Here is a 25,138-nt window from a genome sequence, read left to right on the forward strand (position 1 = left end):
TTTGTATTATCTTCAAAGACTTTGTCAATCAAAGATTTATTTACATTTTTAATTGGAAAAACATGATCTGAATAGATTTTATTATCTCCAACCAAGGTGTACAGCACATTACTGCTTTTAACAGTAGACACACCTGTCTTATCAACCTTGACAGGATCAATCACTTGCTTCTCAACAGATGGAACCTCAGGAGTATCAGGATCACAAAGGATGTGATTCTCTCGTGGAATATCTACTCCTTTCATCTTGCTAAGTGATTTATCCTGATCACTTACAGCCACATCTGATTCATCATCCGATGTCTCATAGTCCTCGATAATTGGAGGACTTTGTTTCATGGATGGTGAAGTTTCTGGTTCCTTAGGGGCTGTGTTTGAAGAACTGTCCGATTTGAACCCTAGGCCAGTAGAAAATTCCTCAAAGTTCAAAGGCACACTGGGCTCATACCGAGGCATTTCCTCTTCATCGGGCATCTTGGTATAGTTGTCCATCAAAGGGGGTGGACACGCCTTATACCCTACACCTTTCACGTTACCTTTCAGTTGTTGAACGTCTATGATGTGATCAAGCACAAATCGGGAGTTAGAATAACTATCCAATTTTGTTTGATCGCATCATGCTTGCATTGGGCAATGGCTAATTGCTTCTTAGTTTCTTCCACAAGGTTAATGTATTCATTTATACTTACTTGTTTGTGGTAAACTACTTTGTTAACCTCGGACACATTTTTCTTTAATGTTTCTATTACAGATTTGAATTCTTTTTCATTCCGGGTTAAAGCCATGTTTGCCTCTTGGCATTTTGACAGTTCAATAACCAAATTCTGATTATGACTATGAAGCTTTTCTGATTCAAGCTTCACATCTGCACATGATTTACAAATACTAGAACAGGAGGTTCAGAAGTTACCTGACTAGTAGAGGCTGAACCATTTGCCATAAAGGCAGTTTGAAAAGAAAAAGCTCCATCTTCAGAAAATAGCTTTTCCATTCCATTGATGTAGCAGCAGCCTTCCTAATCAGAATTGATTTCTGACACTTAAGCTCATCAGCTTCATTCAGTAGCTCCTGTACATCATCATCTCCTTCTTCATTCACATCAGGCTCTGAGTGATTATCCCCAGAAACTGAGCCTTCTTCATCCGAACTGCCCGAATAACCAGAACTGTCATCGCTCCCAGAAGATTCTTCTTTTTGAACCTGCTCGATGACCTTAGCATACAATGCAGTTCCACTTCCTTGATCACCTTCACCAAACTGAACTGACCAGTCACATCCTTCATCAGCTTGAACAGCCAAAGCCCGATTGTGATTGGTAGCTCCAGGCTGTCCCTGATTGTTATTCACTGCCACCATCCTCCGTTCACGGTTTTCTTGTTGGGCATTCACATTGGTCTGGTTTCTGAACGGGTTGTGATTGCCGTGTTTTGTTGGTCGAGTGCACTCACGTTTAAAGTGCCCTTTCTCGCCACAGTTAAAGCACGTGACGGCATTAATATCAAACCCATACTTCGTGTTTTTCTTTCCTTCCAACGAAGTTCTTCCAGTTCGTGCCATGAAATCTTTTGCCCTTCTAACCGCACTAGCAAAAGCCCATTTAATATCCATCAACTCCATTTCTTCCTTGTCGATCTGATCATAATCTTCATTGGTCATGTTGATGTTTCCAAGCTGACCAGCTACCAAACCACAGTAAGCACTGACCATGGTGTTGATAATTTCCATATGTTCCTTAGCAACTTCAATACTAAGGTGTGAAAGATTTGAGTTGTCGACTCGGATTGTGTGATGACTTTGAGGCTGAGGTTGAGGATTGCTTGTATAGTGAGCTTGCTGTTGTTGTTGTTGAGGTTGTGGTTGTGGCTGTGTTGGAACAGGAATGTAAGACCTCGGATCGAATTGAGGTTGTGGTGGAGCAGCTGTCGATTGAGGAAATGGAAAGGAACTCGTATTGGACACAAAAGCAGTTTGAAGCTTCGGTTGCTGAACAGAACTAGCTGAAGGACCAAAACCAGGCAAATACATTTCTGTATTCTGAGGAGCTGGAGCACGCCTTGCTTTCCTAATTTCTTCATCATTTTTATGTTCCAGCTTCTGAATGAACTCATAGATGTTAATCTCATCTAGAGCTTTAGTATGCTTCAACAACTCAATAAACGAACTCCATTTTGGGGGTAGGGCGTCAGCAAACCTATTCACCATATCTTGTTGAGTAGCTGCCACCCCATAAGCACACATTTCACTAATCAAATGATAGAAACGTGTGGTCATATCATTCAGCGTCTCGTTTTCCAAAAACTGAAAAGATTCAAATTCTTTCTTCAACAAATCATGCCTAGACTTTCGAGCAGCTGCATTGCCTTCTCCTCTAGCAACTAAGGCATCCCACAATGCTTTCGTGGTCTTGCAATATGAAAACTGATGGTAGATGTCTTTGTTGAGTGCTTGAGTAAGTATGGCATAGGCCTTTTTCTCCAATTCATAAGCCTTCTTGTCATTTTCAAGCATGTTGGCGTAGCCTTCTGAAGTGGATGCTCTACTTTCAAGACTTTCATTGAATGCATTGACAAAACACATCCAAAGGTCGGTGCTTTGTCCTTGAACATATGTGTGAAAGCGGCCTTTCCATGACGGAAAATCGTTCATGTGGTTCAGCTTTGGTGGACGATTGTTACTGCCTGTTTCACTTTCACTAATCAGAAGATTCTGAAGACTTTGACTTTGATTGGATACCAAAGCCCATTGACACGAACTTATTGATTGTTGTTGTTTTGGAATGGCACTCGTCATATATTCAGCCATCGACATCTGTTTCAGATCTGGTTGTGGATCCGTACTCCAATCCCAAGGGCTAGTACAGCTCATTTTGATCAATAATATATATACCACACCTACACACCACAAACTGTTAACAACAAACAGACAACAATTGAAAGATATAATCTGATCGAAAGATCAAGACTTGTTCGAAGGATCAACAGTGATCGAAAGATTACTGTTGAGTTTCGAGCAAAGCCTTCGAAAGATTCTCAAAGAAAGATCCTTATCTTTCGACTGATTATCACGAAAGATTCACAGTTCGATAGATCTATATCTTTCGAATACTGATCTCGAAAGATTCACAATGAAAGATCCTTATCTTTCGAGATGAATCCTTATCTTTCGGACAACCAACTTTCGAAAAGATTCCAACTACGAAGGATAACCCTTAGACTTCGAAAGACTACTCGAAGGATGCTTATCTTTCGAGCTGCCTTTGATCGAAAGATGTCGAAGGATATCTTTCGATGTCGAAGGATATCTTTCGAAATCTCTGACACACTGACAAAAAGTACGACGGTTGGTGAAAAGTTGATGTGGTTGGTGAGCCAACTTTCGGCAGAAAGGATGGTTCTGTCAACAACTTTTTCACCAACTTTTTGACTTTCAAAAAGTTTACTCAAAATGGCAAACACCTTATCCACACAGTCACCGGAGATACCACCGGAAATATGGCCGGAAAATCAAGGTTTCACAACAGTGATTTTTATGTTACCCAAACCGACCCCGAACACTCCCGATAGGTTTAGTATCCGTTTTTCAGTTTAAACAAGCAAGAAAACCACCAAAAACGGGTGCTAAACCAAGTGTTCAAACACACCAAGAACTTGAACAAACCGGTTTTAAACAAGGTAAAGAGCGAGGCTCTGATACCACTTGTAGGTCCCTTTTCTCGGAGGATCGAGAACAACCTAAACCTTGTTATACTAACCCACTAGCGAGTGCGGAATCCAAGCTAGTAGGCAAACCGGGATGAAGCAAGAACAAACACAAGAACACACAAAGTTCACCGATTAACACCACTGTATTAATACGTATGAAGGTTTATGGTTACAAGCACAAGGTTTACAATCTGTTTGCAAACTCTCTAAAGTGTGTGTGTGTGTGTGTTTTCCAGCAGAGTTTCTCTAACTCTCCAAGTGTGCATCTATCTAACACTAACACACTGCATGGGTATTTATACCCATACACAGCAGGTCTTGGTCGAAGGATCGATAGATGGTCCGAAGGATCATCTTTCGATGACAACAAGCTCGAATGATCAGCATGGTCCTCGAAGGATCATCCTTCGAGGTCTAATGGTCGAACCATGGTCGAACCATATCTTTCGAGCACCTCGAAGGATCAGTTGTATCCTTCGAGGCTATCCTTCGATTCAGACACATATATCAAATATATGTTAACTGTTGGCCAAGTCAATCCGGAGGATGGTTGACTTGGTCAACTTACAACACAAATCAGGACATCGTTTATATCAGACCGAATACAGACAAAGTACAGACACAAGTGCACCAACAGTTTGTAATGTTATTTGGTTGAGTAACAGGTTGTAGACTTCATCGTCCCCACGGCAGCAAAAAGTCAAAGATTGAACCAGATCAAGATCCTAGATCCCAGCATGTTGAGAGGGGGAATCTTTGAAAGGGGGAGTCTGGATCAACAGTCAAAGGGGAGATTGAAGATGAAGCTAGGTTGAGTTCCTAAACCTGTGAAGTAGACAAGTTTGGAAAGAGACCAAAGACTGAAGATTCGACATCGAAGACTTCGTCAACATCTAAGGGGGAGTCTGTTGGTGCACTGAATGTCTGTTTACTGCGTCTTAATCGAGTCTTAGGTCTAGATAGGTTGTTCAGAGTTGGAAAACATGGAAAATGGTTTTAGATTGTAATTCCGCTCGAAATGACATTTATGTCATTTCAAGCGAAATCAGGATATTGTGTAATTCCGCTCGAGATAGGTTTTAGGTGATTCCGCTCCAAGATGTCTAGTTAGTGATTCCGCTTCAATTGAACATGGTGATTCCGCTCGAGATTGATCATCATGGGGTTCCGCTTGAACCATTTCAAGCGGAATCAGACATACTAGACATACTGTAGGTGTTGAATTGCTGTCAAAATTTACTCAGAAAGCATTAATAGAAAGGAAATTAAAAGGATAAAGCTGTTGTGACTTTGTTTACTTTGATTCCGCCTATGTATTCCAAGATGAACTGCCTTTACTGACTATTTAGGGTCGCACACGGTCCAACAAGCATCCAATTTTTAAACGAAGCTTATGTGGCGGGAAACCACTAACATTTAGCGAGTTTATGAACTCAACCAGATAGAAGTTGTGCCAATCGTCTTCAAATTCGTCAAAATTGTAATAAACTTTTTCCTCCGCTTGAAAAATGTCAATCATTTGATAATTAATCTAGTCAACACTCTCATTTTTAGTGAACAATATTGCTCTAAAGATTATATAATATGAAGAATATATACATTATCTTCAATAGTAGGAGACTCGCGCGATACGACGGACGGCGAAAGTTTATAACAAAGAACTCGTTTAGTAGTTTATCAATCCCTCGTAGTATATTTGATAGTAAGATATAAAGTTGATCAAGTTGTTTATCACATTCTGCTACATCTCTTAGAGAAGTGTACATTTAAACCAGACATGAATAAATAATTGCTTATTTTCTAGATATAAGATTTTTGTGGATTTTCACAATTTTTAGTTTCAAAAATGTCCTAGTTTTCATCGATTAGAATAAGTTTGATACTTGACATTAACACACTCTAAAATTTTTGTTATTTTTTTTTTTATAGAATTTCTATCATACTCTCATTATTAAAAATTTCTTTTTTTTATATAACATAGATCCACTACAGATTTTTCTATTTGAAAATGTACCAGTTTGAAACAATCAAATAAACTATAAACTTTGGCTTCTTTTAGAATTTCATTTAGCAAGCCTTAACGCACTAATCGAAGTTATTCATTTGTACAAAGAAAGTTATACAAATTATTTACTAAACATTCTTTTATAAACGACTTAACATGTGCACATAGCATTAACCAGAATCACACAGCTTTTGGTTCCACTTTGTGGAACCGGCAACCCGTATTATTCGGCATAACCACATCTATCATCTCTGGATACGATTAGACCATACGTAGTCGATGGGGTGAATAATGCCCCCACCCTTGGACGTTGTCCACCACGTGTCGTCCTAGTCAGCAAAGGAGCGTTATTCACAAAGGAGCGTAGTGGTAATAACGCCCAATAATACCCCGTCAATCATTACACAATTATTTAATTAAATAAAACGAAAACCATCAAAAAATCTTATTGGACAAAGACAATGAAGATGAAGTGTGATTGGACCATCAAAATGGGGCTTGGGCATGGAATAAAGCACGCTTCAACTGGATTTTGCCAAAAACACGCCCACAGGGGAGGTTAACACCGGCGTTTTCCGACGTTTTCTACCAAACAAACGCCCAAACAAGATCGACTACACACGGTCTTAGGACTTGACATATTGTACTTGGTAGTTAAATTTTTGTATTAATAATATTGTTTTTGAATTTGTCATGAAAAGAAAAAAGGTTGGATTACATTAGTATGCAGAAAACAAAACACAATCTCCAGAAATAATAAGCTTGTATATATTCAACTTTTAGTCCAATAAACACATGAAATTTCTAATATCTAAACCCCATTAGTTATTAAAAAAATAATCACTATGTGTCTGATACTCTGAACACAAACATGTAAAGCACCATGCACCCTAATTCAGCCCATTATAGTACATCCCTATTTGTTGATTTCCACTTGTAACATGGGCTTCTTTCCATTATACTATTATTCTAGATTAGTGTTCCACCTCTTTAGGCTAGAGTGTGTGGTATAAAGCCCCTAGGGGTTTATCACGCCACCTCAGCGTCACCTCACCACCACGCCACACAGGGGGCTTTAAAGCCCCTTCCTTTAACTTGCAGGGTATGGTTTAAAGCCCCCCTTTACACTATAGCGCCCCCCTTTAAAGACCATCAACTTCGAAAATGCCAAATTTACTCGTTAACGTGCTGGCGGAAGGACAATGGTGCCCCCCCTTACTCGTGGCGGTGTGGTCGATGACACCCCAGGGCGCTATGGTGGCTGAGGTGGCGGGTGGCGTTAAGCCACACCCCCTGGCCTTATCATATGCATTCAACGACATATAACACACCCTACCCTACCCCCATTGATTTTTGCAATCCTCACACCCCCACAAGCATGTTTGTGCACTCAAATGACATTGGTTCTTTGTTCCATTGATTTCCATAAAATAGTGTTATTCTCAAAACATTATATTCTTTTTTTTTTTCCAATTAACTTCATTCAAACAAAAATCACCAGCTCTACAATCCAAACACTTTTTTGGGTCATATTAGGTCTGGGCACCAATTCTCAATTTGAACCCCAAAAAACGCAGTACCAAAATTGTTTCAGAAAGAAACTGCCAAATGACCAAAAAACCCTTAAACTAAAATCAAAATTGTGACAACCTGAACTTTCAAGGTTAGCTTCATTTAATCAATCCCATGACATTTTACTGGTATCGCTATCATCCATGTTCTACTATATGTCGTCATTAGGTCTACGTTCCGTGAACCTATTAAACTTGTTTAATTACACTTAAATATTATGAATAAATGGTTGTGTGTTGGCTACCTATTAAATGAAAAATGTTTGAATTACATGTGTGTATATTCAGTCGCATGCTATGATTAGATATTTAGGATTGTATGTTACATATTAAATGATCGCAACCCCTTGTTCCTCATGCCTTATCTCGGCCTAAATCTTTAAGCCCAAAACCGAGCCCAACCTCTTACCCATTGTAGGCGAGTAGATATATGCACGTATACCTCACAAACCTCCTTGGCAAACCCTAAAGTTCTTTTTAATCTCACGTAATCGGCGACAGTAGCCTCTCGATTTCCAATCGGCCCCTCTCTTCGAAGCACTCCCCTTCTCGTCTTAATTCGTCCTCTACAATTTTCTGGTAAGTGTGATAATACTTGTTATGATTTTGGTTGATCATAGTTGATTGGTTGTTTATGTGTAAGCTTGGATTGGACTACAGGGAAACGCATATTTTAAATGATAATCAAATGTAAATCGGATTGATTGAATGATTGTTGCTGGATGAACTGTTATTGTATGTGTGTTATGGTATGTACGTAACTGATTATTAGGGTTCATGTTTAGATAATTGATTTCACATAAATGGATTATGATTGCTGTCAATGTTGCGTTGATTGTGTATATGTGTAAGTAATGAAACCTGTCCTTGATTTGTAACTAATGAATATATGAGTAATGGGTAGTCATAGGAGGAAACCTTGGGAACTGTCTGTTTAGCAGCGTATGGTTCCGACGAAAACCCAAGACCATGAAAATTGGTGAAGTTTCGTCACCTGCAACTCCGACGAAAACTAGGCCGAGGAGTTTCGGTCGGGGGGGGGGTTAGTTCTTCGAAGAAAGATTTAAAAGTTAATGTGTCAACAATTTTTAATTGGACCTCACTTTAACACATGCAGTCATAATTAAATCAACTAGGGCCACTGTGTATAAATCGGATTAACCTCTTGTGATTGGGCCACCATTTTAGAAAAAAATATACCTTTATTTAACACTAGGGCCGCACCCTTTTAATTAACTGATGAATACTTGATTTTAATTGGACCTCTTCTATATGTTCAGATGATACACATGGGATATCAGTCATATCACATGTGATGACAACAATTGATTTTTTTTTATTGAACCAAGAATAGGAATGGCTGACAACTTTTCCAATTCACTTCACATTCACATGCAAATCTCGCTATTGGAGAAGATATAATTAATGCATCACTCAAACACATTTGATTTGGCCGCACTACATCGAACAATGTAAACAATTCAATATTGGACTTAATTTTAAATGGGCCGCTGTTTTTGATGCACTTTATTGGGCCGTAACCTTTTTATGTATATTGTTTGGTCTATGTGTTCGTATGTAGTTCAAATAGATAATTGGTTCATGGGAATGGAGGATTATATGTCCTGTAAGCATGAAATTATGATACGAATCTACTTGTGAACTGATTATATGCTGAATGATTACATAGTGATACTGATTAACTGTCATGGCATGAATACACATGTGTGTGCTACATGGTGTATTTATGTGAGTAAGGGATACATGAATTATTCGTACATGAAACGTGTGGATTATGTGCACCTGAAACTGATTGTGTCGGTAACCATGATAGGACGTGTGTACTCAATTGATAAACAAGTAAGTAATCATACCGAGCAAACCGAAGGTGAGTTCACTGCTCTTTTCCAAGCATGCATCCCGGGGAGGGATATTGGGTAACGTTCCAGGGAGGAATGCTAGTTCATTGGGATGTTTGTTATTATTACTAAGTTTCTATCACATAAGACCCCTTACATCTACCGATAGTTGCCGAGGAGGCAACGAGGTTATTAGTTGATAGTGCTATTAGGTTTGGCACCCTCACACCGTACCAGGGTGGTCGGGCGTGAACTAATTTCCTTAAAGCATGACCAATGTTTTGATAGAGACATTGGGGTTGGGCAAATACATCTTGTAGCCACTTACGGTAATCGAGTTAATAACAACATCAAAACAAAACGTCAAACGGTTTTAAACACACATCTGGTAACTAAACGCGTTAACAAAACTTTAAACTCATCAGCGTCGTCTGACACACTTGTTTGCATGCTTGCAGGTTTGTAGGTTTATATTATTGGGACTTACTATCTGGGATGCTGGAATGGTCATGGGTCGTGATACATGAAATCCCAACACAAGCTAAATGATTTATGTACACATGGTTTACTAAACACTTAACAAATGAGTTTTGCTTCCGCGGTACACAATGAATGATATGTAACGTTTGTAACCCTTTTTGTTAATGAATGAAAGTTCTATTTAAATATATTTATGAGTTTAATGTGATTGGTGGCTTGGATCCTGGTACGTCACACGCCTCGCGGGGGTTTCCGCATGTGGTATTTTGGGGGTGTGACAGTTTGGTATCACTGGTTATAGTGAACTTGGTTTTAAAAATGTTTTTATAAAACCAGACTATAACCGAACAGTTCTGAAAACGGGAATGCGACCATGACACTCAGCTCCAGATTGCAAGGTTCGTCTTTCTCACACTACAAAAAAAAATCCTTTTAGTGGCACACACTTCTAATGGCATTTAGCTTTTGTGCCACTAATTTAGGTTTTAGTGGCACTTTACGTATGCCACATTTGCTTAACACACATTTTTAGTAGCATTTAGTTCTTATGCCACTAATTTAGAGTTTTAGTGGCACTTTCCATACACCACTAAATTTTTTGATAACTTTTAGTGGTACTTTACATATGCCACTATTTTATAAGTGCTTTAAAATTCTAAAATCTTATCTTTTCCCTCCTTAAAACACTTTAATAAAACTATAATTGATTTTCCCCGCGTTGCGTGGTCGAGATTTTATAGTGATTTGAGCGTACTGAATTTCTATAGCCCTATATTATCATTAATCGTAGCTCACAATCAATGACCTACTCAAACATCATTATTCGTTATCGACCAGCAATGTGCCTAAAGGACCATCAATGAGCCTCACTGAATTTAAATGACGTAATTTCAGTTTTAAAAAAATATATATTTCCCCGTTTAGTTGATTCGTAAAAGAATTATTAATTAGTTTATATAATTAATTTAAAAATAATTCACATCCCCCTCTCCCAAATTTGTTCCCGCTCACTTGTTCCCTCCCTCCCAATATTTGGATTTCCCAGTTCCCACACCAGAGATTAACTTCCCTCTCATTCTCCCTGACCTAATCGGACGACGTCACCCAATGACTTGCGGTGGTTCTTGGCAGCATTGATGAAGGGGATTCTAGAGCAGAAAAAGACATCTCTGCTTCACTTTTGCTACTTCGTAAGTGGTTATTATTGTATTAATTGTTCCTTGTTTTCATTTTGATCAATATAATCTAACTTAGAGGACTTTGTAGATGATGTACAGAAATATCTTGGTTACTAACAACTTGCCCACCAAGTGTTCGATGATTTGCTTACCACTAGGGACGTGATTTGTTCGTTTCTAACCCTAAAGCACTGATGGTCCATGAATTTTTATTCTGATTTGCAAATTGCTACTCAAAATTTGTATGTTTTCTTTATCAGATAGTTTCGTTTATTCCTAACTGTAACTGTGTTAAGGTTCCTTTTCAATGCTTTCGATTTGTCTATCTAGAACTCTAGGCGCTGATTTTTGTTCTTTAGGGTTGTAAAAGGTTGTGGGTTTCTTTTCTATTTGAAGCACTATGTTTTTGCAGTACTGGTGTGCTGATTGAAAACTAGTTCAAAATAAAGTTGGCAATACATGTTCTGGACCTTTAGGTTAGGAAGAAGCACAAGTTGGAGATATGATTTCAAGTGTGGAGCCTTAAAGTAACAGACCGGACCCGATATCCAATGTTATATAAAAACCAAACTTGATTCTTGTACCTTACTTAGAGTAGAGGTATCAGTTCTAGTCTAATTTGGGTTTCTTGGTTTACTCCTAAAAAACCGACCTGACTTTTCCATGGGAATAGGGTCTTCCAAATAGCTCAAGGATGTACAAAATGAGAACATATTTCACATGGTTCAGATTGATTTTTGGTTCCGTTTCAGTTTTTACATATCAAGTTATACCGGGTTCATTAGAATTCCTTTTTAGGTCTAATAATAACCTTTATTGAATTAATATCTTAATTGTTATTTTTCTTTTTTGTAATATTATGATCTCTTGTTGCCATTCTTGTGATTAACTGCTTATACAAGCTCAACATAATTACATAATTCTTTGTTATGCAGGCTAGATAAAACTAAGTTTTATGTCACTGGAGCCGGGATATTCACCGGGCTTATGGTTGGATTGTACCCTATATCGGTCGTAAGGCTCGTATGCAGGTTACAACGAAAGATTCTGTGGAGAAGAGTGCGTATGCGGTTATTAGAGGGTTATTGAAAGCATAAGTATCCCTGGGTTGTACCGAGGGTTTGGGACGGTCATCACAGGAGCGATTCCAGCACGAGTTATATTTATGACGGCGTTGGAGACTTCGAAAGTGGCGGCTTTTAATATTGTTGAGCCGTTTAAGCTTTCGGAGCCTACAAAAGCTGCTATTGCTAATGGGATTGCTGGAATGGCTGCCTCGCTTTGCTCTCAAGGTGTCTTTGTTCCGATCGATGTGGTATGGCTTCTTTGTTCTGTTGTTTGTTCCAATATTATGTAAGATTTATATGTATGTTTGGATGTTTTAAATACTGAAAGTCAACAGATTAGTCAACGGTTGATGGTTCAAGGATATTCGGGCCATGCTAGCTATAATGGTGGCCTGGATGTTGCCCGTAAAGTTCTGAAACAAGATGGTATCAGAGGGCTTTACAGAGGGATTTGGTGTGTCTGTTATGACGTATTCCCCTTCTAGTGCTCTTTGGTGAGCCAGCTATGGTTCCAGTCAACGCGTTATATGGAGGTGAATAGCTTTTGTTCTTTTTTTTTTTCAGTTTGTAATTTCTAGCATTATATAAACGCACATGTTTTATGTAGTATGTTAGGTCATGGAAATGACGGCAATGGATCTATTCCTAGCCAGGGGACAATAGTTATGGTTCAAGGTGCTGGGGGAATATCTGCTGCGGCTGCAGCATCCTTAATTACAACTCCACTTTACACTATAAAGACCCGACTACAGGTTCATCTTATATTTTCATTAAATATTGCCATTGAAACTATTACTATATGATTCCATATTTCCATAACAGAGACAGAATATAAAATTTGTGTTAAAAAAAAGGGAATTGTGTTCTCCCTAAGTCCCATGGATTACTTTCCATTTAGGATGTCTGCAGTGAAGATTGTAACGTAATTAATAGGTATGAATGATTATGATACTTTACTGTTAGTTTAACATATAAATTGTTGGCCCGGAATGGATCTTGATCTCTAGAACGAGCGTGTTTAAACAAACTTGCATAAATAATAACTTGAGTGTGTATATAATTGAATGAGAGTAAGTGATTACAAATGTAAACATACGATCCTATTTATAGTTTTCAACGGGTATGAGTGAAGAGTTGTGTCTCTTTGTGAATAGACACGTCTCTTGAATGTGTGGTTGTGATTAATCCTTGAAGAGGTATGTTGTTTCCTGTCCGTTCAATCCAACCGGTGCCTCTTACCTTTCTTTTGCCTTGTACCGATCGGAATAGTTGTGAGAGAAGGGACACACCCGTTCGGTAAGGGTGGTGGTTACCATCTTGTATCTTTGACAACTTTGGTCCTTGAAGTTCATAACCGCTATGTAATAATGTATTCTAACTATCTAACTAAGTGTGTGATGTTAAGAGATTAACCGGGTTTCATTCACCCCCCTAATCTCGAACATCCGTAAGTTGCTTCAAATCTTGAATCCCGAGCAGTTCCCTCATTGTAGCAAAACTTGATCCTTGCTAGTGCCTTTGTTAGTATATCTGCTCATTGTAGTTCTCCACTTATGTGTTCCACAGTGATATCTTCGTTTTCAACACATTCTCTTATGAAGTGATAGCGTGTGTCAATGTGCTTGCTTCTTCCATGAAAGACTGGATTTCTCATGAGTGCTATTGCTGAAACATTATCTACTATGAGTGTTATCTTTTCTTCCTTCCAGCCTGTAATTTCACTTAACAATCTTTTAAGCCATAGTGCTTGGCATGCTGCTGCAGTGGCTGCCTTGAATTCTGATTCACATGATGATAGTGCCACTGTCTGTTGCTTCTGTGTACACCAGGTTATAGGTGATTCTCCAAAGTAGAATACCAAACCAGTTGTTCCTTTTCCTTTGTCTGTATTAACTCCAAAACTACTATCACTATAACCTATGATCTTACATCCTCCTTGCTTCTTGTAGATGATTCCATGCTTTTTAGTTCCTTTGATGTAACGTAGTATTTGCTTTACTGCTTTCAAGTGTTGTTCCTTTGGTTCTTGCATGAATCTACTAAGTAGACTGACTGGGTAACAGAGATCTGGCCTTGTATGTAATAAGTACCTCAGAGAACCTATCAGGGGCTTCTGTAATGTGTTGCATCTACTAGATCTCCTTCTTCAGTTTTTGTTAATTGAGTTCCTGGAGTCATAGGAGTCTTTGTGTCATTGCAGGGTAAAATATCGGCATCTTTGAGTATCTTGTTGATATATCCTGTTTGCTTGATGCCTATCTCACCTCCTGCTTGAATTACTTCTATTCCCAGATAGTATGCTAGCAATCCTAGATCGCTCATATCAAATTTGTTCTTCATCTGAGATTTGAAGACATCTATTTCCTTTTTTGATGTTCCAGTTACTATCAAATCATCGACATAGACTCCAACTATTAGGGTAGAAGTTTCACTTGTCCTTGTATTGATTGTGTTGTCTAAAGTGCATTTCTTGAAGTTGAGTGACTTTAGGGTCTGATCTAACTTCGTATTCCAAGCTCTTGATGCTTGTCTCAATCCATACAGAGCTTTAGATAGTCTGTAAACCTTTCCTTCATTTCCTGGCTTTACAAATCCTTCTGGTTGTGATACATAGACTTCCTCTTTGAGGTCTCCGTGTAAGAATGCAGATTTCACATCTAAATGATGTACCTCCCAATCTTGATATGCTGCTAAAGCTAACATTAGTCGAACTGTCTCCATACGTGCTACTGGTGCAAAGACTTCGTCAAAGTCTATTCCGTGTTGCTGAACATATCCTTTTGCAACCAGCCTTGCCTTGTGTCTGACCACTTTTCCGTTTGCATCTTTCTTAGTCTTGAATACCCACTTTAAACCTATTGCCTTGTGATCTCTTGGCAACTCTGTCAATTTCCAAGTGTTATTCTTGTTTATCGAGTCTAACTCGGCCTTCATTGCTTCAATCCAGTTTCTGTCACTAGATGCTTCCTTGTAATTCCTTGGTTCTTCTTCAGCAAGTAGTAATTCCTGTGGATCTACTTGAATTTCTTCTGTCTCTTCATACAGGTCTTCGAGACTTCTCAGTCTTACTGGAGTGTCACTAATACTCTCTGTTGTACTTTCAGAGGTAGATGGACCTCCACTTGATAAACTGCTTGAACTTCCTGCTGAGTTCTGATTGTACGAATGTGCTGGCGGGGTTATATAGGAGTCTTGTTCTTCTGTCTGATCTACTCCTGAAGCATCATGATGTGGCCCGCTACTGCCAGGACTACTTGGTTCATTTTCCTCTAACTCTGGTGGGTTGTCATCTTCTTGAATGACAAAGTTTGTCCATTCGGGATTCCCTGAATCTATCGTTTCCATATAACTATTCCAGTTCCATGGTTGACCTTCCATGAACTTTACATCTCTACTGACACATATCTTGTTCTTTGCAGGATCATATAATCTGTATGCCTTTGATCCTTCTTCTATTCCAAGGTAAACCATAGGTGCACTTCTGTCATCTAACTTCTTTTGTTGAAGTGGTAGTACCTTAGCGTAAGCAGTACAGCCAAAGACCTTCAAGTGTTCCAGATTTGGCTTTCTTCCTTTCAATGCTTCATATGGTGTCTTGTTCACCAGGGCTTTAGTTTGAACTTTGTTTAGTACATATATCGTGTGTCGTATTGCTTCACCCCAAAAGTTCTGTGGCATGTTCATTGCCTTCAGCATACTGCGAGTAGTGGATAACATCGTCCTGTTTCGCCTTTCTACTACTCCATTTTGCTGTGGGGAATACGGTGATGTGAGCTGTCTTGCTATGCCATTGGTTTTGCAATACTTATTGAATTCAGCCGATGTGAATTCACCTCCTCTATCCGTCCTTAGCATTTTTAACTTGGTCTGTGCTTCCTTTTCCACCTTTTCTTTGAACTCCTTAAAAGTTTCGAATGCTTGATCCTTGGAAGTTAGTAAATATGCCCACATGTAGTGAGTACAGTCGTCTACAAGTAAGAATATATACTTCTTCCCAGCATGTGTTGGTGGGGATATAGGACCACACAAGTCTCCATAGACTAAGTCCAGAGGTTTTAAAGATCTGAACTTCGCCTGATTTGGAAATGGTGCCCTACTATGCTTTCCTAATAAGCATGCGTGACAGATTTGACTAGCATGACTTATTTGGGGAACTCCATGTACCAAGTTCTTACGAGTCATTTCCTTAATAGCATCGAAGTGTAAATGGCCTAACCTTGCGTGCCATAACCATGCTATGTCTTCGGTCTTTGAGAGTAGGCAGATTGGTTTTCCAGTCTTCAGCTTGACTTTGTACAGCCTGTTCTTCATTTTCTTGACTCGCATTAGTAGCTTTCTATTTCGATCTCGGATAGTCAGTCGATCTCTGTCCATAACCACTTTGCAACCGGTTTCTGTAAGTTGTCTGAGGCTCAATATGTTGCTTTTCAGACTTGGAATGTAGTATACTTGTGAAACAATCTTTTGTTCTTGGTTTAGACATTCCAGTAGTATTGAACCTTTGCCTTCAATTTCTACGTGCAACCCGTCGCCGAACCGTACTTGCCCTGTCACCGTTTCATCTAATTCTCTGAAGTGGTTTCGCATTCCTATCATGTGGTTGCTGGCCCCGTTATCTAAGTACCATAGACTTTCATCTTCTGAGGCGTAACTTGTTGGTTCTATACGTTCTTCGTTTAGTAGAACCCTTTCTTGAACAACGTTTTCTTCTTGTATTGCCATTAGCAATACGGGTGCTTCGTCTTCCTCGACGAGATTTGAATGTTCTTGTACAACATCTTTCTCAGGACAGTCTTTCTTGAAGTGTCCGAACTTCTGACACTTAAAACATTGGATCTTACTTAGGTCGGTTCTTGCAAACTTCCTCCAATTTCTAGAATTTCCATTTCTAGATCTAGATGTAGATCCTTCGTTTCTGGGACTTTGCCTATTTCTGTTGTTTCGCCAATTTCCACGCGTTTGGTTAAATCTACCACGACCGCGGTTTCCAGATTGTCTTCCTCTGGTGTTATCATGATGTGTGAACATAAGCCTATCTTGGCTTTCTCCTTGATTTCCTTTCTTTAACCTGAGTCGTTCTTCATACGTCTTTAACCTTCCGACCGCTTCTTCTAGCGTCATAGTTTCTAGATCGGAGTATTGTTCCATGGAGGCAACGATTTGAGTAAACTTATCCGGTACGCCATTTAGGAGTTTGCGTACTAGAGTCGGTTGACTCAATGTCATTCCTACATCAGTTGCTCGGGTGACGATACTATTAATCTTTGCGGTAAATGAATCAATAGTGTCGTCATCCTTCATTTGCAATAATTCAAATTCTGATAATAGCGTGTGCATACGCGCCTTTTGTACCCGATCAACACCAATGTGTCTAACCTTTAGATTATCCCAAATTTCCTTTGCAGTTTTACAACTTGCAACTTGCAATACGACATCTTCTGGTATTGCTTGAAACAGATATGCAATTGCAGACTTGTCTTTCTTAGTGTCTACCGTTGCATTTTCTGCCGGTTCGATCGTTTCCCACAAACCATTCGCTTCAAGGATCGTCTTGATACGAATAGCCCAAACCGTATAGTTTGTTGGTTTCAGAATTGGACACTGGACACTGAAACTGGGAAAGAGAATTTCCTTCTTTCTGTATTATTATTGGATTTTGTCTGGATGTTCCTGACATGTCTTCTTGTTGAACAATCTTCACTTTTACTATGTTCTTACTTTCTTGGTTTCAATAGATCTCAAACCCACGATTACCCGAATCGTGTAACAATCAAACAACTAAACAATCTAATTCGCACTAAACCCCGGAATCAAACAAACCCTAGATTCCTAACCAACCCTTCGGTTCAACCGATTACCCTAGAACCGAAATCAAAAATTCTGAATTGAACTTGCGAATTGAAAAACGAAATTGAAACCTGATCGCGAATTCCCTGCGATGCCTTGCGATTCCCACGCCTAGAGCCTGATGCTCTGATACCAATTTGTTGGCCCGAAATGGATCTTGATCTATAGAACGAGCGTGTTTAAACAAACTTGCATAAATAATAACTTGAGTGTGTATATAATCGAATGAGAGTAAGTGATTACAAATGAAAACATACGATCCTATTTATAGTTTTCAACGGGTATGAGTGAAGAGTTGTGTCTCTTTGTGAATAGACACGTCTCTTGAATGTGTGGTTGTGATTAATCCTTGAAGAGGTATGTTGTTTCCTGTCCGTTCAATCCAACCGGTGCCTCTTACCTTTCTTTTGCCTTGTACCGATCGGAATAGTTGTGAGAGAAGGGACACACCCTTTCGGTAAGGGTGGTGGTTACCATCTTGTATCTTTGACAACTTTGGTCCTTGAAGTTCATAACCGCTATGTAATAATGTATTCTAACTATCTAACTAAGTGTGTGATGTTAAGAGATTAACAGGGTTTCATAAATCACTACAAAAAAAGCACATCAACACGTAACTCTTTTTCTTTCTAAGGTTACATTAACTACTGATCTCAAAACTCACAAACTTTATTTTGTTTTCGTGTTTACATTTTAATGGAGTTGCAAGTTTGCCTTCTCGTGAACTACCCGAAACACTATTCTAACAGTCCAGAAGACACTCTTGCTCTACTTTACGCAGCTCAGGTAATTCAAAGGCTATTATCGTCTTTCTGCCATATTTGTTTTGGTCAATGTTTTGTTCTTGACTTAATAATATTTTGACACTCTTGCTCTCACAAACTTATACATTTTTTTCTTGTTGAATTTGTGTAGAGTGCATAGCTCACCTAGAGCAAGCATTGAATTAGTTCATGGAAGTTGGAAGACTCAGCATGTCCACCAGATATTGCAAGGTACATCATATATATGCAGGCGCGCTATCATGTTACTATAAATCAACTTTTCTCATGATTTAAACCCTCTCAATTTCAAAATATAAGTCAGTTCATATGATTTATTGATTATTCCTTTTCTTTAGGTTTAGCCAGCATAGTTTATACCATAGTTACCTAAATCGCTAGGGTAGCCACGATCCACGTATTGGATCGTGGTGTACCCAATCGCCAGTCGCTAGCGATCCAAAACGCCATGGTACGGCGATCCAATTCGATCAGGTACGGCGGTCCAAATCGATCAGGTACAGTGCTCCAATTTGATCAGGAACGGCGAATTTGATTATAATTCTTGGCGTACCAGGTTCAATTTGGTACGTATATGGTTCAATTTGCTCGTTGATCATGGTCTGCAATTCAAATTTGATTGTTGTTTGTGTCTGATTGAAACAAAGAAGAAGAAGAGGTGTAGTGGGCTGGTAATGTGAAAAAGAAGCGGCTGGTAGAAATGTTAGGGTTTTTTGTGTTGTTTAGTGAATAAAAAGAGATAGTATGTGTGTGCGGCTGTTAAAAGCATTTCTAGGGTTTTTAGTTTTGTTTTTTCTTATTCGTGGAAATAATGATAAGGTTAGGGTTATATTGTTTGACCACTAATAACGGGTTTTCAATAAATCAAATAAAAAAATTGAAACAGCTAATATTGTTTGACAGCTAATGTGTGTTTTTAGAACTATATGTTTTTGTTTTCTATTTAGTAATATGAATATTGGATTTTGGTTCTTTGGATTTGTAGTTTGTGTTTTAATTTGTGTATTCTGAACCAGACTCAATGGTTCATCGTACCGGATCGTACCGAAATGAACCTACCCCTCTCCGTACCGAATTCATCCTATCTAGCGAATCGCGAACCCGAACCGCGTACCCGAACCGGAGCGAACCGCGAATTAGGTTACTATGGTTTATACATTATATATATTAAATATCAACTTTCTTATGTATTAGAGCTTGTATAATGTGCTTAGTTTATTCGTTTTTAATTTTTCCATTTTTTTCTTTTTAACCCTTATGCTTTTCATCTATTACAAATTTTCCGTTTAACGTTTTGGTCTAAATTTTACGAGTTAACACGCTGGTTCCATGTTTTTACGTGGCTCAACCTTTTTATGTCTATTTTCCCAGTTTAAAGGTCCCGTCACAACACGCGGGTTCTAAGTCGACTTAGATATTATTTTTCATGTTTTACGTTTCGGTCTAATTTTTGCGTGTTAACACGCCGCAACAGGCATGCATAGTTTTTTTTTTATGTCTGCTTTTCGTTCTGTTTAATAATCTCGCCGCAAAGCGTGGTCCGATACCCCCTTCAACACACGGATTCGATAAAATGTTTCAACATTACTTTTTTCACGGTTTTACACCTCGCCGCAACACGGTGGCTTAATGCTAGTGTTGTATCTAAATATCAAGAAGTTTAAAAATCTGAAAGTAAAGGTAACTAGTAAATTGTCATCACTCTTTGCAGGAAATTGCTGAATTATACGAACAGGAGCAAAATTTGGAGCAAGCCATAGCTTTCTATGATAAAGCAGCCGATCTTTTCCAAGGTGAAGAAGTGACAACTTCTGCAAACCAGTGCAAACAGAAAATCGCACAATTTTCAGCTCAACTGGAACAGCAAGTCATACCTTTTATCTGTATGGATCCTCTTATATTTTTAATTGAATTACTTAGATAAAAATAAACAAATCGCAAGGGTTGAAGTTTGATGTTTTAGTTAAGGGGCTAAAGTTGTTTATTATTTAAGTTGAGGAGCTAAAGTTGTTTTAGTTAAGGGGTTAAACATGTCATCACTATAGTTGAGGGGCATGGCCGACCCTGGGGGTGGGCGGGGAGGACCACCGGCCAGGGCCCGATATTTCGAGGGGCACGTTTTTTATGAAAAAACCCGACCGATATGTATATGTAAAATATTTTTTTAATAGAGTACACCCCTATGCCGATACACTCGGTTATCGGCCCCTCCCCAAAATAAATATCGGTTTCCGATATCGGCCATATACAGTTGTATCGCCGATATCACGCGGACAGGGTTTCGGAGCTGCATTCGTGTCCGCAGGATGTGCGGGCACGCAACAGTTCAACCAAATTCCAGCTCAGAAACCCATTTTTTGCATCCCCCCCCCCCTGCGCGCGGGTAGGGCTTGTGGTAAAACATGTCATAAAGCTACAACGGAGTAGTAAATGCTTTACCTTCTAAATACCCACTCACTTTGTTCCCAAACCAATGTGGGACAAAGTATTTACCACCTTTTGAGACTTTCATTCCCACACCTAGACTTTCTACCACCTCTTGTATATATATAAATATATATATTTATGCATGATATTAGACTTCTAGTATATATATAGGCTCTAGATATGAATATAAATATAAATATAAATATATATATTTATGCATGATATTAGAATTTACCGATATCTCACCGATATCTCACCGCGATAAACGATATCTCATATATCGGTTTGACCGATAACCGATATTTTTCCGTATTAACTGCATAGGTACACCCATACAAACACGAACATAGGCCCCCTTACAAAACTATTCTTATAGTTTAGATTAGTTATTAACCCCTTTGGCATTAGGTCTAGACCTTTAGTGAGCCCAATACCCAATTTCGTTAACGCCTAAGGGCACATTTTTTTCAAGCTCGAACAGGGTACCCAAGCTCTCAGGGACGGACCTGTTGAGGGACTAAATTTTTTTATTATTAAAGTAGAGGGGCTAAAGTTTTTGATGTTGACAAAATAGCATATTTATAGTTAATAGTATATATAATATAACCTCACAATTTGTCTCCATGTATCAGAAAGCTATAGAGATTTACGATGAGATAGCACGACAGTCGCTCAATAATAACTTGCTAAAATACGGTGTTAGAGGGCATCTACTGAATGCTGGCATTTGCCAACTCTGTAAAGGCGATGTTGCAATCACAAATGCATTGGAGCGTTACCAGGTCAACTTTGACTTTTTTCCAAATGTCTTAATTGTTCATTACAAAATTTTGATCTGTTGACTGAAAATGTCAATTGTTAATGCAGGAATTGGACCCCCGTTTTCAGGAACACGCGAATAGAAATTGCTCGCGGTATGTTACTGAAAACTTGTTTGTTGTTCTGGGACAAACATGTAACAGGTTTAAGGTTTTTTTTTTCCGTCTTATGACAGGATATGGCTGCTGCTATGGACGAAGAAGATGTTGCAAAGTTCACTGATGCTGTCAAGGAGTTTGACAGCATGACTTAACTGGTAATAATAACTTTATTGTGGTCATATATCACACAAGATAGATACTAATGCTGCAAATGAATCGAACGTTCAGCGAACAATTCGTGAACCGTTTGGCGGGAAGTTCATTTGATTTCGTTAGTGAATGTTCTTGGAATGTTTCGGTCAATGCTTGCGAATGGGGATTTGATTGAAGAAGGTGATCCATGTGTTCCGGTTCAGTGGGAATGGGTGACTTTCAGCGGAAGTAATCCTCCAATAATCACCAAACTGTGAGTTCATTTGTTATTGTATATGTTAAGTTATAGATATATCATATACACTAATATGATTAAACAGCGTATTATCGGGATCGAATTTAGAAGGTGAAATTCCGTCAGCGATCAAAGACTTGGAAGAGTTGACCGAGTTGCAAGTCTCAACGAACAAGAATTCGAGATTACATTCTTTTTACCATTTTAAGTTTTTAACCCTGAACTAGTGGTTTGATACTTTGATTTTATCAGGTGGTTAAATGGGAACTCCTTAAACGGGTCGATCCCCGATATGAGTAACCTTGAAAAATTGACAATTATGTAAGTTGCAATTTTACTTCTATTTGCATCCTAAAAAGATAATAGTGTTTGTTGACTATATGTGTTGGTCAAATTGCAGACATCTAGGGGGCAATATGCTGACTGGTTCTTTACCATCTTACTTTGGTAGTTTGCCAAACTTATAAGAACTGTATGTGGTGATTTTTCAAATCTTAAATTTTAATATGTTTCGATGATATTCTGATTTATGAATTCTGTGTTCATTTTAATCATTCTTCATGCAGATATATAAAGAACAACTCTCTGACCGGAGAGATTCCTCCAGAAACCACTGACCAGAAAAATAATTTGTAAGTATGCTTCTTTCTCCATATTTTTAGCAATGTTTTAGTTCATCAATTGACCTGTCTAAGACAGAAGATAACTCAACTCGACTCATTATAAACTGAAGGGTAAACATTCTGATCATGAACTCTCTTGTTGTTAGGTGATGGCAATTCCGACAACGAAGAGCTTAAAGTGATGTCAAAAGAAGTAAGTTTTCCTTTTATTAACTGCTCTTACATCTTTGATAGCTATGGTTATCAGATCTAATCAATTTAACATGAATTGTGAAATTTCAGGTTGAGTATAGTCAGTCGGCTGATGATGTAATGACAATAAGTAGTAAGTGCTGGGAACTATGAAGTGGAAGTATGACTACTAACAAAACGTTAACACGATGATTATGTAACTCGCATGAAGATTGTGAAAGAGATTCATGAACACAATGAAGTTTTGAGTTTTTATTCATACACTTGTTAGTTTATTTGGGTTATATGTTTGATTATTAGACTTAGATCGACACTTATTAGACATTTCGAATATTTGGAAGATTGATTGAACTGTTAATTGAAGTGATTATTTTATGATTTCTACATTTTACAATTTTGTTTTTATTTTTTAATGTAAATAAATGATAATTGTAATTAATTAAAATTAATATGATAAACGTCAATGGCATTTAATTTGATGTGATTTTTGTGGCAAAAAATATGTGCCACTAAAAGCTCAAAAGTTTGTACTGGCAGATAAAAAAGTGCCACTAAAAGCCTAAAAACTTTGTGCGACACATTGAAATAGTGCCACTAAAAGGCTTTAGCGTCAGCGCTTCTTGTGGCACTTTTTTTATGTGCCGCACATTTTCACAAGGTTCTTTAGTGGCACTTTCTTGTTTTTCTGTGACACTTTTTGCATGCCACTAGATGGCATTTTTTTTGTAGTGTCACTTGATGCATACATTACATGACTAGTGTACACCGGTTTATGATGTAGCGTACGGACACACACTCGTCACTATAGCATAATTACATGAACTGCTTGTTTACATTATGATTGTAGCCCTGGGATTCTTGTAACCTTGATGTTTTGACAGTCCCTGTTTGATACCTGAGTTTGAAGGACCATTTGACATGAGTTGGGAGGAACTGTGACGAGCATGTAAATCACAATATTATTGTGGGTGCACAGATAATAATAATGTGGGGTGCATGCGAGTCCCAGTGAGGCTTAACAAGTGAAAAAGGGGTTCCGCTCTGTTATTTGATCAGTGTGAAACGTAACAAGTCTATAGGAGTCATAGTAGTTATTGTCTCCTACTCGAATTAACCTTTTCACTTCTCTCTGAATCATTACGAATCTCGATGCCATCGAGTATTACCTGAACACCCATCTGAACGCCTAGCGAACTGTGTAGAACGTTAGGTGCTTGCACGAACATCCCTGAGTTGGATGCCGCATCGTTGAATGATTGGTATATACTCTTCTCACTTATCTTCGTTTGCTGGAACTCAACGTATTGACGCCATAGATCTCGGAGTGCGATCACTTCTGCAACACTCTCGTAACATACCGCGTATCACTCAAACAACTTGCAACATCGACGGACAAGTGGAGGAGCGTAGTGTCGCACCAACCTCAGTAGTAGGACAACCCGGATTACCAGCAACAAACATCAGCAATTTGGCTCCAATTGAATCTTTAACCCTAGACGGCGACACATGGGAGTCGACCCTTACAAATCAATCGGGACATAAACGATGACAACATATTATAGTGTGGAATGTGTGACTACCAGCACAATGGACAACACCTTAGGACGTGGCAAGGAAATGTGAAGAGATGGACCCTGATGGTGAAATATCGTAGGGCTCTATTTTACGCAACGGCAGTAGAGGCAACAGTCACGACAACATCAAGGAACTCGTAATCGTAGCTTACAGTATGGAAACAAAGGTAACTTCGGCAAGGATGGGCTGTCATTAAGTCAAAATGTCAACAACCAAGGGAACGACGACAGTACTGGAAATCCTGGGAACGAAAACAACACTAGAAACGATGCCTATGGAAGGACATATAGGATTGGCGTCAGCAACGCCAGGAGTATAGCAACATGGTAGCTAGTGTGAGAGCTAATCGCTTCGTCTCTGTTATGACTAACTCTGATGCTTCTTGAAACCGAAACTGTGGTGGGATCGGTTGATGGCAAGACAAATGAACCCTCATATGTTCGTTGGGACGAAAACTCGACCTTGTGGGATAAGTATTCGACATCGACCTTCCTTCTACTATTCTTGATGGTTTTGAGGCAATA

At 38.7% G+C, this 25,138-nt stretch overlaps 1 protein-coding gene and 1 pseudogene across 1 annotated transcript; both read left to right on the forward strand.

Annotated features, from left to right (window-relative positions):
* The window catches only part of LOC110897916, a 44,124-nt pseudogene extending 31,461 nt beyond the window's left edge, over positions 1 to 12,663 (forward strand).
* Positions 12,664 to 17,932: 5,269 nt separating this feature from the next.
* Positions 17,933 to 21,988, forward strand: LOC110897897 (alpha-soluble NSF attachment protein). Its single transcript, XM_022144633.2, is given in 8 exon segments — positions 17,933 to 17,938; positions 18,284 to 18,320; positions 18,623 to 18,702; positions 20,201 to 20,356; positions 21,549 to 21,698; positions 21,784 to 21,793; positions 21,796 to 21,830; positions 21,911 to 21,988. Coding segments are annotated over 8 exon segments (552 nt in total).
* The last annotated feature ends 3,150 nt before the right edge of the window (positions 21,989 to 25,138 follow it).

The sequence above is a fragment of the Helianthus annuus genome, chromosome 2 (assembly GCF_002127325.2).
Source record: "Helianthus annuus cultivar XRQ/B chromosome 2, HanXRQr2.0-SUNRISE, whole genome shotgun sequence".
Classification (NCBI taxonomy): Eukaryota; Viridiplantae; Streptophyta; class Magnoliopsida; order Asterales; family Asteraceae; genus Helianthus; species Helianthus annuus.